The sequence below is a fragment of the Nipponia nippon genome, unplaced genomic scaffold (assembly GCF_047370975.1).
Source record: "Nipponia nippon isolate SJK-2023a ecotype South Korea unplaced genomic scaffold, ASM4737097v1 scaffold_1, whole genome shotgun sequence".
Lineage (NCBI taxonomy): Eukaryota > Metazoa > Chordata > Aves > Pelecaniformes > Threskiornithidae > Nipponia > Nipponia nippon.
The window spans coordinates 67,058,483-67,077,212 of NW_028262290.1; the positions used below are offsets into that span (position 1 = coordinate 67,058,483).

Sequence of the window (18,730 nt, forward strand, 5' to 3'; positions counted from 1 at the left end):
GTTTCCATGGCTGTGTGCAAGTACACCAGTTTTTCCTTTTCTTCCTCTTGAGAACAGCATCTTACACGTTCTGTAAGAAGAATATCAGCAGACACCCCAAAGCTGAGCTTCCTCATTTGCAATGTATTTCATCTTAATGCATTTTCACGATAGCTTTTCTGAGGCATCTGGTCCTGTTCGCTGCATGAGAGGGACATGAAATGGGGATAGACTAGGAGTCCTTGGCTTAGAAATCTGAGTAACTTATCTTAGTCTTATCTTAGGAGTCCTTGGCTTAGAAATCTTAGTAACTAATCTTAGTCTTTATGTTTTGGAAGGAATATCAATGTTCCTAAGAGAGAAATCAAATGCCTATCTTTGTTATTACTGAGGTAGGAAGGTAAATGTGAGAATGTTCACAGTATTTTTGAGCTTGAGGAAAGAACATCTCTTCACCTTGCTTCCCATACTTTTTAAAATCATGTCTAAAGACAGGCTCTTTTCTTAATTATCTCCTGACCCACAGGTTAACTTTGAGTCATTAAATGGAGGGAACTAAGATGCTTTGAATTAATACAGTGGATATTGAATGGGTTCATGCATTAGTCACGGTAATTTTCCTCTGTTGTTCTGACCCTCATTTGTATAGCACCGATGAGAAATCGTTTTTCCTGGTATTCACTAGAACATGAATGTACCCATTCCTCTAAGGTGAGAGGGTGCTAAGAGGTACCAGTTCTTCATCTGTTTTTCACTGGGCAGATGTGAAAAGAGAGGCCAGTGTCCATGTCTTTGCACTATGGCAAATGCAGAATGGTAAATCTCTGTTTGGCAGGGGACAGAAACTTTGAAGATTTTCATAGAAGCTAGGGTCAATATGCCTGTTATCAACTAATTGCAGACAACGTCTCAGTCTCCGGTTGTACTGTTTGGAGGTAAAACAGATAATTGAAAATGTGTTCTCCACCACAGAAGGCCTGCAGTTGGGAATGAAAAATCAAATCCTTCAAAGAGACACAGGGACCGTCTGAACGCGGAACTGGACCACCTGGCCAGCCTCCTGCCTTTTCCACCTGACATCATATCGAAGCTGGACAAACTTTCTGTCTTGCGTCTTAGTGTCAGCTATCTCCGAGTCAAAAGTTTCTTTCAAGGTAGGTCTCTAAGATATCAATACCCTGTGAAAAGTCTCTCTCTAATTTATTGCTGCTTTGTACTTATCATGAGTAAAATTAACATGCAGTACTACATTGATAAAGTAAGAAAGAAAAGATCTAATCTCTACTATTGAGCTTATTTTGTGCACGGGATGTTGTGTTGGAAATTTTGTGCATTTCCTCCTATGCCATTTTTGTGTTTTTCACCAAATAATGGGATAACCCCCACCCTTCCTCAGCAGCCTTTAGGAAACGGGAAAACATGACTGTAAAATCCCTAAACTGCCTTGGGGCAGATGTAATACCTGTAGTTACTTTGAAGTCCCTTTTTGAAGCTATTATCGTGCATGTTTGCAATGTCTGTTTAAATACAATGTGAAAGTCAAGCAACTACCGCGTTACCTGTGTTTGCTGTATGCCAAGAGGAAATGGGCTTCTTTAAAAGGCCAAAAAAATCACTTTCTTTCAGGATAAGTGAGATCTGAAGTTTAAAGTGTTGACTAAGCTGTAATAGGCTACGCTTTGTTTTTGTAGCTGTCTGGCACACTGCACAATGAAAGCCAAATGTGCATGTTCAGATGTACATAATAAGAATCCTTCCAAATTTGCAGGCAGTTTTAGTTTCTTCTGTTGCTGAAGAGTTCACAAGAGCAAACTCCAGATTAGGGATTTAACAATTAAAATCCTCTCCAGAGTCATTTAAAAAAAAAAAAAAAAAGGAAAAAAAAAAAGCATGTTTGAAGGAGTATAGTTGACCAAAACTTATAGGTGGACTGTAGAGACTTTTTAATGGACATTATTCTTCCTTCACTGCTCTTTACTACTCCTTCCTGTTACTTTGCCTTATTATGCACAGTGTATACAAGGGAGCCCTATCTTTTTGTTTTGTTTTGACTGAAGAATGATATCTGTTGGTTGGGTTTTATATATTTTAGTATGAAAAAAATGCCAGATTTTGAAGAGGCTTTGGCAGGCTGCAGGGCATTTTACAAGCTGACATCAGATTACAGATGGTGATGTTACTGATAGCAGGAGCCTCCCATGTCAACTGTGGCAGCTGGCTGCCCAGCCTCCAGCATCCTGCAGCTTACAGAGTGCCTCTCTTTCCCTTTGAACACATACCTGAGTCTTACAGCCCCTTCCTCTGAGCTCTACTTTCATTTCCCATGGATTCACAAGCAATAAGCTGTCTTCAGCTGCCTTTACCACTCTTCTGCCGGATTTTCTAGGATCCATTGTCTCCTTTTTTTAAAGGGATGGGATAAAAGGAAAACAAGTAAAGCCAGACTTCATTACTGTGAAATGTTCCATGTTTTGAGAGATTTCATTTAATTTAATCCCCAAATTACCTAATTGAACACATAGTTTGTGTTCCCTTCATTCTTATTTTTAAATGTTTACATCATGAAACTAAGGTTACAGAAAGCGTTGTTTATAGTAAAGGAAGGAAACTACATGCCATTTTAAGACAAGAGAGCGGGCTGGAGCTTCCAAAGGGTGGAGCAGAGGAGAGGTGAGCTGTGGAAACAGAGCTGGGTGAGGAATGGGTGCTAATGTTTGGGGAAGAGCAGGAGCTGCAGCCTCAGCTTCATGGCACGTCACGATCTACTTTCTTGTAGTTGTGGAGAAATAAGGCAGAATCTGATTTTTTTTTAAATAAAAACTTTGGTAGGAAGTCACCTAAAAAAAGCAAACAAAAAATATCCATCCTGGTGTTTCAATCTTTGTTGTGATGAAAGAGGACAGAAGAGCAGAAATGGCTCGTTTGTGGCTTTTTAAATCAAAGGATGGTACTAAGTTGTGAGCTGTTATAAACACTGTGAGGACAGAGAACAGACCAGTGGCATACAGAGATGTTATAAAATTGGATAAAATAAAACGTATCTGGAAAAACTGACCTAGCAAATCCGTACTAATTCACTCAGGGAAAATTGATCCAAAGCAACTGGTGTTCAGTAGAAGAGAGAAACCTGGAAAAGAGAACATAAAAACAATAATCGAAGAGGGACGGTGGTCAGCAAATTGTTCTATCCTTGTAATATAATATGTTGACATAAACAAGAAAGCCAAGTGTGGATTTTGGTCTGTTTGCCCAGAGGCAGCATGTCACTACACAGGAAGGTTATAATCCCTCTCTGCATGAGACCAGCATGACTCCATCTGGAATACAGCTTTCTGTTGTGGGCATCTCCTGGTCACAAGGGCATTAGTACATATTAAGGGGTTTGGAATAAACACAGGCAAGAAGTGACTATAAAGCTGTATGGACAAAAAAAAAAAAAAAAAAAAAAAGAGTGAAATTAGCTCAAATGTATACAATTTGTATGCTTTGGCTGTTTGTCTTCATAGGAGAGACGGACAAGAAGGGAAGGAATTGCTTAGGATATTTTAGAGTGGCAGAGTGGAGGACCCAAGGAATGATGATGAGCAAGCTGAAGTTTGGCTTGAATATCAAGCAAAACATATCTGTAGTGAGTTCTGTTCAGATATCCAATATTCCTAAAACTGATGCAGTGGAGGTTCAGGGCATTCAAATTTGTAATCTGTGACACACAGGCGTCTGCATCTTTTGTATAAAATACTGTTCTGTGAGTTTTAAGGAAGTTAAGCTTAAATTCCATGTTTTTAAAAAGTGCTTGTAAGAATGCTGTTTGCAATTTTCTAAAAACCATGAATAGCGCTATTTGACACGTAAGTTCCTATATGACATTGCAGATTCAACCCATAACAGTTCAGCAATTCCTGTGACAATTATAATTATACAACTTCAACAGTCGCAGCGGTTTCTAGAGATACTCATTTACTCACCACTAGGTGTCCTTTCAGTAGCTACTCTGCAATACTCGGTGTGTAGCACAAATGTTGTATTTATAAAGATCAATAGCCAGTTAAAGGGCATGGAGTGACTTCACCATATTGATTTCAAGTATGAAAATAATTTCGCAGAGAATTAGGTATTAGGGGATAGAGAGTATTCATCAGTCATTTATTCCCTCTTTGGTGACCGTTACAGGTTAGTACCTTGAAGCATATGGCTAGTTCATCTTAGTTGTTTAAGCAAAGGCCTGGTTCTTTTGTAAAATTTAGATCTGGTTGTTGAGACTGATTTTTCTACTCTTCAGTTTAAGAGTCACTATGGTGGATTCCCTCTTTCATTCTTAGAAATGTTTTCCTTTGGCTTCAGAACAATTCTTCTGTCTACTTGGTTTACAGTCTTCCTATCTCTGTTATCAGTTGGCGGTGGCTCTATTAATAGCCCCACTCCCCCCAAGCTATATGCATTTAGTCATTTTGCATTTTCCTGATAAGCACTTCAAAACGGCTTGCAGCAGTTACCTTCCAGTCTCACCAGATCTCTTGTTTAAAGCAGCACGGATCTGAAACGGTGCTGAGACTGCGAGACATCAGCTGCTACAGGAAGCCGTGCCGGTCATTTGGCCCTGACAAACATTTGCCTTGGGTGGGGCTCCTGTGGGAGTGGAGTGGTACTTAGTGGCGGTGACCACTTGAGCTTGCTGGGCCTCTGTCTTGGCCATATTCCATCTTGGTTAATTGTAGTCTGTCTTCCTTTACCACTCTTGACAATATATCCTTTAGTACCCCTTATTTCTCATTTTTTCCACTGGTGGAAAAATGGTGGTCTTGCTCCACTTCAAAACCAACTCCCTTTTGTTGATCGTTTCAATAATTCCCTTCTAGGTATTAATTTTATAAATTAATGTAAAAGGAATAGTGCCTTGTTTTTTTAGCATCTCAGATCCTTTCTGAGAGATAGCTAACTTAACCTTCCCAGTACCCGTAAGGAAAATACTTACGACAATTTAGATAGACCAACACAGTTACAACTAGGGCTTAAAACTCCTCATCTTTCAATTCTTAGTGTAAGAACTTTCCTCAGATTATGGTTTCTTAAGTAAGCTTGGACCCCTTTCAAAAAAGATTCTTCAGTTTACTTACGAAAACATTGTGAGACAGTAGGAATAGCCTTTTTAAAGTTATGAAGACATGTAATATCTATTGTTCTTCCTATCCACATGTCCAGTTGTAGAAGGCAATTTATGTGGTGTAACATGGCAAAATATCCTTGACAGACCTGTTGATTGCTACTTCTTTTCTATTACCTTTAAGTCTTTACAAATAGGTTGTTTGTTATTTTTATCCAGCATTTTTCTACGGATTGAAGCTCAGCATAGTGGTCCTAGTATTCTTTGGTTTCCTCTTCCCATGCTTTCTAAAGATAAGCTCTGCGTTAGTCCCCTTCTAGTCTTTTGAAACCTCCCTTTTCTATCATGATTTCTCATAGGCTAGTAGCTAATAGCTCTGAGAATGCTTCAGCTCATTCTCAGATTGTGCTGCAATGAGTTTCACCAGGGGCAGCTAACTTGCAAACATCAAACTCATCCAAGTACCTGAGATGGTAGCCTTGTTGCTGGTGTTTAGTAGCAGTATCTGTCCGATCCTAGCTGATGGAAGCAGGAAGAGGCAATACACACTTAAACCTTTTTTATAGCTCTCCCTCTGCTGAGTAGCAGAAAACTCTTTTCCCAGCCTTGTATGGTTGAAGGACTTCCAGCATGCTTTTTATAACCTTCCCTTTCTTGTTGCATCTTATTTTATGCATTGGCTTTCCTTCTTTTTTTTTTCTTATACACTTGTGCTTTATTTTATTCATTCTTAAAAAAATATTTTTTTCTGAGCTTGCAGTCATTGAAGAACTCAGGATTTTGTTAAGATGATCTTTTCTTATATTTCCCACTCTTCACTGCCACTGAGATAGTTTCCACTTATCCCCTACATATTGGTTTCTTGAAAGAATGTCCAGCTCTTACTTCCCTTAGATATCTGTCCTCTGAGATTTTGCCTTCCAGTTCTCCAGGTGAACCTCCCTTCGTTAGGTCCGGTGTCTTCACATTGTTGTGCCTTGGATTGCTGCTGCTGGAAGAACCATTGGTTCCAGGATTTCCTGATCACTTTCACCAAGCTGCCCTCCCTCCTTCTAACCCGTTTCTCCCCTTCAATTATATATTTATTTTTTCAGTTCTGGCAGGATAGCATACACTGTGTGGTTTCTGTCTTTCTTCTGATTTAGCATTTGTATTAGTGGGTCATTTCCTTTTGCTCATTTACGTGTTTGGTGTGATCCAATTCCCACTGATGTTTATCTTTAATGGAAATTGGATTTATCCCTTTTAAGAAGAAAGCAACAACGGATTTCTCCCAGCTGGCCTGATTTTCAGTATCCTCAATTACTTGCAGTCTGTTTCAGCTTTCATCTCCTCCTACTGTACCCATGGCCATTGATCTCATAGCTCAGTAACATACATGGACTTCTTACTACTTTGATTCAGAATCCTTAGGTTCATTCATTAGATATTCTTTAGATTAGGCTGTCCTGAGGAAGGACAGCTATTATTTATTATAGTATTTGAATATTTAGTGCTGCAGTCCACACTCCATAGCTTGTGGACCTGTTTCTGATGTGACACGCCTGTCACTCCAGTGACACTCAGAGAAAATCAAGAAATTAAAACTTGAGGTGGGTAGGGAAACAAAGAATGATCTTGCTTTCAGTGTACTATCTGCACCGTAATGCTGTTCAGCACTGCTTTATGAGTGCTTCTTACCTGAACCAAAGCTCCTGGTCTGAGGATGCAGGATTCCACTGCTGTGTAGGCAGAGGGGTTATCAGGCATCCCTTTTTTCCCCACTGTCTCTCCCTAACATTTCCGTTTTCCCAAAGTTTTCTTTTCAAAAATCTCTCAGCTGAAGTTTTTTTCTGGATTGACAAGTTCTGCTCTTTTGGTATAAATCTGTTTTTTAGATTTTACTTTACATAAGCAAGGAAAATTTTTCCACAACAAGATTTAACTGATTTTGAAACTAAACTCATATGTTTGAGTTTATTGTTACAATTATGGCCTATACTGGATACATTTCCATGGGAAAATTTCGTCTTTCATTTGTTAGCTTGTTCCAGTAGCCTGAAGGTTTCCCTTCAATTTAAAAACATAGTCTTAGTGACACACAGAATCACAGAAGGGTTGAGGCTGGAAGGGACCTCTGGAGGTCATCTGGTCCAACCCCCCTGCTCAAGCAGGACCACCTAGAGCTAGTTTCCCAGGACCACGTCCAGATGGCTTTTGAATACCTCCAAGGGTGGAGATTCCACAACCTCTCTGGGCAACCTGTGCCAGTGCTTGGTCACCCTCACAGTGAAAAAGTGTTTCCTGATGTTCAGAGTGACCCTCCTGTGTTTCAGTTTGTGCCCATTGCCTCTGGTCCTGTCACTGGGCACCACTGAAAAGAGCCTGGCTCCCTTCAGGTGTTTATACATGCTGATGAGATCCCCCCTGACCTTTTACTTCTCCAGGCTGAACAGTCTCAGCTCTCTCAGCCTCTCCTCACAGGAGAGATGCTCCAGTGCATTCATAATCTTCGTGTCCTTTCACTGGACTCTCTCCAGGTCCTTTCTACTGGATATATTTGGAACAGATATAGGAAAAGTAAAATAATAAAAGATCTGAAATACAAATGAAGATTACGAGAGAGGCTATGTTGAGAACAGGTTAAAATGCCTAAATCAACAATCATGGAATTATACCTCCTTGACTCCATCTCTTCACTCCCTCTGATCTTTTCTTGGTATGATTTATATATTGATTTCCATTATGGAAATAATAAGAGGCTTTCAGATTATCAACAAGCCTCTGGTTTTTGATGAAACCTGTACTTTGAGTTATAAATCTAGGATTTCAGTTGTGGTTCTCTGCTTAGCTAGGGCTGAAGCTGGTACCTTGAGTCAAGAAGTCCCCAACATATCTGAACAGTTTAATAATTACAAATTTGTTTTTTAAAGACATATTCTATTGATTTAGAGCACTCCCAGTGCTGTCATCTGAAACAGAATGCCTGAATGATTTCTTTCTTGAAAGAGAAATAAGGACTTTTCTTTTTGCACACATACAAAATGTCTTTAGGGTATCTGTTGCTGTAGTCTACAGTCATAGCTTATCAGATTGTCTGTAAACATTTAGGCTGTTTAGGTTTCTTAGGTCAGCATATTCAATGGCTTGCACTGAGAAGGAACCTTCATGGTCAGACTGGGTAACAGGTAAGGTTATTCCTGTGGCTGTATTGAATCATCGTATTCAAGTTACCACAGCATTCAGAGTGTTTCAGCCAAAAAGGGAATGTTCATGAAAGAGACATTTTCCACTTTCTACTGCTCTATAATTTTACCATCTTCATAACAATATAGCAATTGTAAAGAGGAAAAAGTGTTCTGCTGCGTAAGTGGTACGTAAGTAAATCTTTGAAGGAAGACCTACTGTCTGCAAGTCATTATCTAATCAAGTGCTAAAATACTAAATCAGTGACATTTTAGTACAAGCGTCAAGACTTTAAGCAGGCTAGCTGCATATATTAATTCTTGAGATCTGGCAGGACTCATTTCTGGAGAAGCAGCTGCACATTGGCTCTCCCCTACCTTACCCATTTTCAAACAGTGGATTATTTTGACTCCATTTTTTGACATTTTTAATTGCCAGAGAGACCATTTCATTGTGACATATTGCGTATACCAATGCTCCACTTTTTTCTTTTCGCCTTGTTTCCTGGGGACACCATTCATTCCATGTAACAAATAACTGTGGCTGTTTTGTGCTACGCGTCCTCCTGGATAACCTAGAGATATCTCTCACCCTTGTGAGACCTTTGCTGACTCTTGGAAAAGGACCGTGCCTCCTCTTTGTGCCTTGATGTAAAAGGATGGACATCCTTCTGGTAGCTGGCTTTCTCTTTAGTTTCCTGCAAACAAGATAGGTTTTGTAGGCGAAGGAGAGTAGATTTACAAGCAGGATTTACTTCAGAATATGCCTATATTCAGGAAGAACAAGAGGACTCTTAAATAGCTTGAATTCCTTTTGCCTTTGAAGACCAAGGGAACCTGTTAGTGCAACACTATGTTAAAAGTGTCATATTCTGAGACTGGCTTTAAATTCCATGCCTATTTTTTGGAGTTATGGCAAATAAAGGACCTTAGTTATGAATAAGTGTCAGATCTTTTCTGGTACTCCTTGGGTACTTGTGTCATGTGCTGTGGGTTGTTCATATTGTCAGATCTCACAAGCCCAGAGCTGTTAGGCCGAGTCAGTCATCTGCACAAAGAGAGCTGGACTCTATAGACTTTGCGTTGTCTTTGGGAAATACACCATCATTATGATTCTTCTTGCAGAACGTCCTCTTGCGATTCTGGATCTATATCTCATAACATTTTTCTGTTGTTGAATGCCGTTCAAGTGAACATCCCTGTAGGCCTCAATGTTTCTCCTGGTATTGGCAAGACTGATTATAAAACCAGGGAGTTGGAAATGATAAGTGACGGGAGGGAAATCTTTGACTGTTAGATTTCTCCTGAAGGTATTTGGCACTGGAAGAGTTCCCCTGTTTCTAGCAACAGTAGAAGTACACTCAGAACCAGACAACTTGGTCACAGACACACAGAGGGTCTGGTTTTATAGGTGTTCCCACAAACCACAGCTGCTCTACTCATCCATTGCTAGGGGAAGTCCCCAAAATACTTTGAGCAATTAAGTGTGGGTCTTTGTCTCTCTCCAGCTTGCTTAGTCATTTTTAACCAGTCTGATTTGATAGGCTTTTATGCTCAGTTGCATATGATTAGCTCACACCATGCATCTCACAAGCACTGATGTAAATAAATGTAGGTATGTGGCAAGGAAAAAACTGGGCCCATCTAATCCAGTAGACTGATATACGCACTGTCTTTTGTATTCAGTGATGTTCATCTTGCTCGAGCACTGTGCTTCCTCAGTCCTTCCTCTGCAGCTAAGATCCTCCGTGGCTCAGCCTGGTACTAGATGTTGAAATACCCTCATAGTCCCCCGTGGATCAAATTCTATTATCCTACACTATAATGAACGAACTTTTATTGGCCTAATTTTCTTGAGTTAAATTGTGTTTGGATGTTGGAGACTGAGAAAGAACTTAGCATAAGTGTAGTTTGACTGCAACCCAAGTTTTCCTTGGAAACAAGATTGGTTTTCATAGAATCATAGAATTGTTAAGGTTGGAAAGGACCTCTGAGATCAAGTCCAACCTGTGATCATCAAGTCCAACCTTTTCATCATAGGAAAGATTGTATTTTTACTCCAGAAGTTGCTAGCAATTGCAGTGATCGCAGAAGGCCCTAGCGATAATTCTGTTCTAGTCACTGCTGCAGTGGATGGGAGGTAGGAAAGCATTGCCTGAGGCATGAACTTTGGCTTGGTTTACACTTGTTCTCAGCTTCATGAGTGATTACCATCTCTGAGAGGAAACACGTTTCTTTACTGTCAAGCAAATGATTTACTTTGTTTCTTATTTTAAACACAGATATGTTTTAAAGAAAAGACAATACTTCTTATCGAACAGAACAAAGAATTTAGCTTGACATAATATAATTGCATAGGGCTTTGAAGACAAATAGGACAAATAGTTTTAGGCTAGAGAACAGCGTGGAAGTCTGTCCTCCTAGTTTCTCTTCTCACTTTGCTACCATCTCACTTTTGGCTTACAGCACATGTGGAAGCTCTCTGCAGAGAACTCTGAAACAATGCGGATGTTAGAGCGGGTCCCAGAGCAAGAAACAGAGTGGCTATGTCACTTTGGGGATAAGCCCACATGAATTAGTCCTTCTGAGCGGCACAGCTTACTAGAGTATGTGCCTTGCCATCCCAATACAGCCACACTTTTTTTCAAGCTCCTGTTATCTCCATTTGGCAGCATAAGACACTGTGTGCCCATACCAATATCCTTAGAGCTAGCTCAAAGATCTCTGTGCTACACTTCATCATGTCCAGTGCAGATATACCTCTCTGGTGCTTGCCAGATCAGGTAACTTCAATCTTTTGAGTCTGTGCAATTATATCAGCTATGCCAAGGCAGATCTCAAGATGACACTTGTGGTCCATGGAGATGGAAAGCTGCAAACCCATTAATATCTTGAATTAAGAGCCTGTCATTCAGATGTAAATCTAAAACAATGCTTCCTTTTTAAAAATAATTTTGATTACCAGACTACCATTTAGCTTCTGGACTTTGTAGTACTTTCATAGAGTCAGTTCATGAAGTTCTGAAATGCTGTCTCATATGCCTCACTAGCAATGCATGGTGGTTGCTGGGACTCTGAGAAGTCCCTAGGTGCAGTCTGAAGGCTAGGCACGGGGGCAGGGTAAACATGGAGGTTGCAAAGGTGTGGCAAGACTACACAAAACGATATGATTTTAAATTGTGTTTAAAAACACTTTTCCCTGTCATGGTTTTCAGCTGGACTTTATACCTAATATATGAAGCGTAGGCTGGAGGGGAGAGGATAAAGATTAATAGCCAGATCCTTAACTGGCTTCCATCATCTACTTACCAGATTTTCAAATAAATGCTGTGTTGCTTCTATTAACCACTCACAGATGTGTTTTATTATCTACTTTCAAGAGTTTTATTTTAAAAAACTTCTTTCTTGTTCTGCTCCCCAAAGTCCTGCTAACTGTTAGGCCACCGAAGCTCTGAGACCATTGCCTGTCATGAGCATCAGCATCAGTATTGTCTCATCGGGTTTTTTTTTTTATTGCTCCCTCTGCGTTGTTTGTATGTGTATGTTGTTTCCTGTCTTATACTAGATATGTGCATGTTTTGTCAGTGAGTGACCCATGTTTTACTCTGAGGGGCCACGTATGTTTCCATCTCTAATAGCTCTAAAGATCCACTAGAACGCCTCAACACAAGGTCAAGAGGATACCAAGACAAGGAAAAGGGCAAGGCTAAGTGTCCTGAGGGTTTTCTGTAATTCGTTGTGTCTTTTCAAGTTTTTATTTAGTCTCTGACAAATACAATTTCAATTTTGTTTATTGATAGCATTTTATTGGCTTTTGGAATGTACTTGGGGTGCATGGGGTTTTTTGGCATACTATGCTTGGAGTTTTAAATGAGTTTAAAACAAGCAAATGAAATCTAAATTAAATGCTAGCAATAAACAAAACACCTCACTAGAATTCAGGTAGACAGCCCTGGTTAACGTAGTTACTGCTTCAGAAAATGCGTACCAATATCTGGAAATTCTTATTTTATGTCATGCAACACTCAACAGTGACATCTCTGAGTAGCAGCAGCCTGAGGCTTTTGCTCAGTGTTGACATGGGAGGAAGAACTTTATCAGGTGACCCGCAGATACCATTTCTTAGGGTTTCTTTAATAACTGATTTTCCACATTCTGCCCAGTCCTCAAAGTCTTGGAGAAGACTGAAGTCTCTTCAGTTCATGCCTTTTAGTCGTCTTTGTTGTGTAATTTCCAAAACAGTTTGTCTGAATGCTGTCTGTGGACAAGACTGGTGCTTCCTTTCTTTTCTCCTAAACCGCTGCCCGTTTGGTTGCCGCCATCACTGCTGCTCCAGCATCCACTGTCAGAAGCACCTGCCAGGGTGCTGCGAGGGCTGGCTGCTCACTAAAGGATCGAGGCTCCCCATGGGTTCCATCAGGGCCTCCTAACCAGGGCCTGTCTCACCACCGCAGCTGCGGGGCACCAGGGACAGCCCCAACCCCGGGCATTGGGCACCCCTCTGGGGTCCAGCTGGGGCCATGTTCTACCCTCTCTCTTTGTCTTGCCTCTATACCCTGCGGACATCTTGTCTCCCTCCACCATTTCTGGACCGTAACTTCCTTTCTGAACACAATGCAAAGACTCTTGTCCAAATCCTGTATCTTCATCATTTTGTAACCTCTGTATAAAATGCCTTCCTGACATCACTGGTGTTTGTGCTCCACATAAATCATAGCTACTAACTTCTCTTTCTTGCCCATTTCTCTGACTGAGCAACTTGCTCTGCCACCTCCATGGGCATCTCTATGCCTGACTTTTTTCCCGTTAAGGCCACGTAATTGTAATAATCCTTGCCTAACAAGTCTTTATTCTTATGAACCTTCACTCCTCTTTCCATAGCTTTGACTCTTTCTCCTACACCATTGCTCATTTTCTTCACGTTGCCCTTTATGGATGAAATGCTCTTCCTGAAATCATGCCCGGGTTACCCACCAATTCCTCCTGCACAAAAATCTTGTTAGTTATAAGCAGAGCTGCAGGTGGCTGGTAGGTTTATAGAAGTATCAAAGTAAATAAATAAATAGATGATTTAGTCAAACCCTTTGTTTATGATTTATCACATGATTTATATGCTGAATCTGTGCAAGACACCTGTCTTTCTAGGCTGTGACTAGATCTTATTTAGGTGCTTGGAAATCATAAAACATGAGATGGGAGCTGGTTTCTGCAAAGCTTACCTCATTTTTCTATATGATTAGTCCTACAGTTTGGCTCAATGAATTACTCTAAAGGGCTTGTTTTCATTTAATTGTATTTGGTCTAGTGTCTTTTTTATGTTATTGGAAAGAAAATCCCAACTGACTAACACAGATGCTTTTCTTCTCTACCTAATGTAGCAGTAACATATTAGTCAGTGCTCTGAACATTCACCACCACGAAATGAAATAATTTTTTTAGATGAGGCACAGCAGATTTCCCTTTATAAATCCAGTTTTAATTTGATGACAGTTTTTGGTGCAATCATGTAGATAATGCAACTGATAAATTTTCTGAAATCTTGACATCTATATGAGCAGAAGTAGAAGCAGAATGTGTATCAGTAAACTAAATTAAATGCTTACTAAGAGAAGTTACAAACAGACTTTATAAATTCCTTCAAAGCAGCTCATAATTTCTTTTGTGAAAGTTTGGTGCTATATAACAGTCTTGCCAAACACATATCACATGGATTTACTGTGTCCCTAAAATTCCATTGAAATCCCCTCAATGCATTCCCTTTTTATATCTGCATGGAATATATCAGGTTGAAGGTATACATAGGAAGTAAATCTCTGCCTGCAGTTTTTTGTTATAATAAATAAAATGCCCGCTATTCCCATTTACGTCTGAACCTGCAACATGAATTGGCTACTTACATATTGGAAACAGCTGAAAGAAGCTGCAAGAAGAAGACTGAAAACAAGCAAAAATCAGATCTAAATCAAAACCCAACATATTTTAAGTTTTCTTTTTCTAGTCTGTTAACAACTTCATAACCACTTTACTAATTGTATAGTTGCAAAACATATATGTCACCTTATATTAATCTTATATATTCCCCTGAGTGTTTCAACATCTGTACAGAAAATGATATCTTCTCTGTATTAATATTATGTTGTATATCAGTGTCACCGAAAACTTGTCACAAAAACTCTGTATTTTGTTCCAAATAATTAATATGATATTGTGCCATCAAATGACCCCTATAAACCTCAGAAATAATACTTTATGAAAATATTTCTTGAGAGAAGAAATAATGTAACCTAGATAATACATCGTGAACTGATGAATGTAAGGATTTATGTGGAAAATATTCCAATACGTTTTTATGAGGGCTAAGACAGTAAGTGGAGAAAAATGGAATTGCATTTCTTCTTTCCATACTTTTTTATGTCTTAATCTACATCACTGCATAAAGACAAAGGCTGTACATCTCAAAACAAGTAATATTTGTGTGAGGAAAGTAGAGATGTGTAAAATCACAGGCATTACTTTAATAGTTATTAAAGGCTGAGTCATGCAAGGTGCTGAGTACTCTCAAATTACTGTGTTCAACAGGAACTGATTGTTTTCAACACTTCTTCAGAACCATCAGAACTGTATAATAATTAAACCCTAGCAATATAGCTCTATATACCTGTTTAAGGGAAGAGTTCTTTCTTGTGAGCCAAATGTATACTTGGTGACATAGCAGAGAGTTTGAAGGTATTACTCATTGCAATATTCAGTCTTCATTGTTATTGTTGCCAGCAAGCACTTTAGAAATATTTAATAAATCTGGTAGTAAGTGCCATATTATTTGGGGACAGTGATCCACCTTACTTTTGTTGCTAAGGGCTTATGGCTAGGAAAGTGGAGATACGTCAGTTTGAAGGTTTGCTTCATGATCACACCTTATACGTATCATGGTGGTAATTGATAATGTCTTTAAAACCAGTAGTGTGACTGAGGTAGTCACCTCTGACAGAATGAGGTGGGAGGAGAGGTCAGTTTCTGGGCAGAGGATGTGCCCCTTGCAGCAACACTGCTGTGGCACCAAGTTGCAAGAGGCCATGTGGAAAAGAGGAGTTTCTTTATTGTTTCCTGTCTTTATCTAGTCAAGTCAAGTCAAGTCAAGTCATGATCTCCAGACAGGGGTCAGCGTGCTTACTTTAGATATTCTAGCTTCAGCAGATGTTCCATCTTCCGAATCTCTGAAGATAATGCTCAACTAGCTTAGTGTTAGTTCGGGAAATAAAGTGGAGTGGTTTCTCCAGCTAGAGAAAAGCTGCACTGGCAAACTACAATTTTGTGACTCTCCATGGCTTTCTTGCCAAATGATACATACAGCAGCATGTGAAAAACATGTTGAGGAAGACTTTTAAGCTCTGAAATGCCTGTAGTGGAGACTGGGAAATGTAACAGAAACTTTCCAAGGATGCAGAGGCCAGTGGGAAACCTAATCTCCTTCCCACTGAGGCAATCTGCCAGGAAAGACCTACTATAGGCAAAATTCGGGCAAAAAGCCGCTTCTCAGAAAACAACAGGTTTGGTTGGGGAGAAAACATAAAGACAACTGGTCAAGTCCTTAATTCCTTGTTACATTTTGCTTAACTTTGGCATTAGTGGAATAATACAAGTCAGGCCTTCAAAACCTGGCCCAGTGTTTTGAAAACTGCATTGCCTGAAGTTCAATATATTTTTAGGAATCAAAGCAAAAATGCCATTGAAAAGGTTGAAGCCTGGGAGGGGTGAGATCACACCTTCACTGCTCCAATAATTTGGCTGGAGAGTGTTTCATGCTAGGTAAATTGGGGACCAGCTAGCCATATTGCAGCCAGATTCACAGTGGTAGCAGGCTGCTGGAGGAAAAGAACACTGGAAAGCGAGCTCAGATTTACACAGAGATAATGGGATACATGTGAACAATTTGGGGGATCTTACCAGTGTACTTTCCTGTCAAGCTTTTAATTAAGTCTGCCAATTTCATTTTTCCTGTATGCACTTTTGCTGGTTACTTTGGTGACTTTCCTTCCCTGTTTCAGTGTCTGTAGTTTGTAATCTGTTTTCTTCTAAAATCTTTGAGAACTATTTTCCGCCTCTTTTACTCTAGCAGCCTTTCTAGAGACAACCCACCTCACCTCTTTTTAAACGCTTTTCTTTTTTGCAGCTTCCTCATCTGTAGATTTTCTTGTTTTCTCCATATAGTTTTTCCTCCCTCTTTTCCCATCTTTGCTACAACATTCTCCATTTTCCCTGTGTTCCTTGCTTCACCCGTAAGAGCTTTTTCTTACGTCTGCTCTCTGCCATTCCAGAACTGGATCTCCATCTCTTCTCTGTGCTAACACACTGACTTTGGTGGGAAAGTGATGCTCTCTTTTTTTTTTGCTAGTAAGACATTGTTCTCGTCTCCTGTTGGGTGAAAGAGGGACCAGGCAAACCTCTTTTCCATCCCGCTCCATGAGGGCCTTTTACCCTATGTGGTCTGGGTGTGGTGAGCTCAGATAGCCTGCTGGTGCTTTCATTGCATGGGCCACAGGGAGGGGATGTACCTTTCATTCCCTCCCCTACACAGAGCCCTACCACAGCGTCAAGATGATGAGAATCACTGCAGCAGAGGGATGAAGCCTTAGGGCGGGAGGGGGGAATAAATAACGAATTGTTGTCAACCCTCCCTACTGCATTAGGCTGCCAGATGATTTCTTATTCCTTGCTCCCACCCACACGCTTCATGCCACCACCAGCATTCTTGGTCCTTTGTGGCTGACGTTGTGGGCTAGTCAGCTGATGAGTCAGCTCTGCTAACCAGTGCTTTTCCAGCTCCCCATGGCAGGGATAGCTTTGGCATAAGAGTTTCAGCCAGGATTATCTGCAAGGAAGGGGGGACTGCTTGGGCACATACATTGATTTATTTCAAAGTTTACCATTCTGCATATAAAGAGCAGGTTTCCAGGGGTGTGCAATTCAGCTCGTCTTGTTCTCTTTGCATATACTCCGATGCAGGGAGTTTTGAAACTACTCCCTGTATACCATCTGTTAGTATGGGAGTGTGGAGTTAATGGGAAATTCAAACTTTGAATAGGTCAGGAAATTCAAAGATTTGTTCTCACAGCAATTAACTACATGTTGGTCTCAGATGGTATTTTAGCTCATCGGGTTAATGTACAAAATGAATCTTGCGCCACAGCTGAGTTCCCGCACCACAGCTGAACTTGGCACAGGGACTGAGTGGGAGAAGAGATGATCAGAGCTTCAAAATACCTTTGTGCTTCCTTGATGCTGGGCAGGCCTGGGCCTCTTTAGCGCTTCCCAGGGGTCAGAACACCCTCCGGGACTGGCATATCCAGCATCTCACAGCTCGTGTCAACTGGGGAACATCTGGGCAGTGGAAAATACAGCAGGCATAAGAATGTTCCAGCTGCCCCGTTCCCAGCCTGCTCCATCCTGCCTTGACTCCATCGACTCCCAGCTGCGTTGCCTTGGCAGGGCCACTACAGTTAGGTATTCCAGCTCCTTTTCTCATCCTGCATGTCAGGCAAAGGCTATGCTGTGCTAGGACAGGTTGTATGGACCACCATGCGTGGAAGGCTCAGTCACAACAACTTGCTTTAAACCAACTTCTGCAGCTGCACTGTTTGCTGTCCTCTTTAACCTGCCTTCTACTTGGATAGTGCCAGGTATCCTTCAGCAGTCCTGGCCAAGCTAGAACTTCAAGTATGTTGCAGGAACAGAACACTTTTTTCTTCCACTTCCAGATAAAAACTGGCTGGAAAGCACTGGGCCGTGGTAGAAAGGTGGCTGAGCATCAAGTATGTACAGTATGTTGGGGCAGCAGGAAGAGGGTGAGGGTAGAAGCTTTTTTTTTTTTTTTGAGCATGCTGTAATTTTTGTAACTGAGTTACTCAGAAATCCTTAAAGCTTGATTGTAATTACTGTAATTTCTCAGAGTACTTAAACTCATTTCTAATGAAAGAATACCTCTTAGTAGCTATTTAAGGTCAATTTATTTATTAAATAATGATTTATATTACACTAATCTGAAATCGTTTGATTTTGGATTATTAGTTGGAGTATAAGTGAGCTGGATTACATTTCTCTGGATAATTTTCAAATTAAATAAACTTCACAAAAGGACTAAAAAAATAATGTAAAGGCAGCTAATCCAAATTACTGTCTGCATGTTCTCTTATATATATAGATGGTGTACAGATCTTTGACTGTCAGGTGCAAGTTTTTAGAGCTGTGGAGGGAATGAGGAAAGCTTGCAGTAATTATTTGGAAATTGGCATATCAGAGGTCATTGTTTATCCTAATTTCGCTACACTAAATTGCTGACCAATTCTTTCTCTAGAATTGCAGATCCAATGGCACTTAGGCACATGTATTAGACGCCTTCTTGCATCGCCTTAGAAAATGGAGCAATTGACCACACTGTCTTTGAGTAGAAGAGGTCATATTCTTGAAAAAAGATTGCAAATATTTTATT

General features: G+C 40.3%; 1 protein-coding gene across 1 annotated transcript in view; it reads left to right on the forward strand.

Moving 5' to 3' along the window:
- AHRR (aryl hydrocarbon receptor repressor) overlaps positions 1-18,730 on the forward strand; it is an 83,997-nt gene that overhangs the window by 23,919 nt on the left and 41,348 nt on the right. Inside the window, exon 3 of the mRNA XM_087736571.1 lies at positions 952-1,133. Within this exon, the coding sequence (XP_087592697.1) occupies positions 952-1,133 (182 nt within the window). The remainder of the gene's footprint in view (positions 1-951; positions 1,134-18,730) is intronic.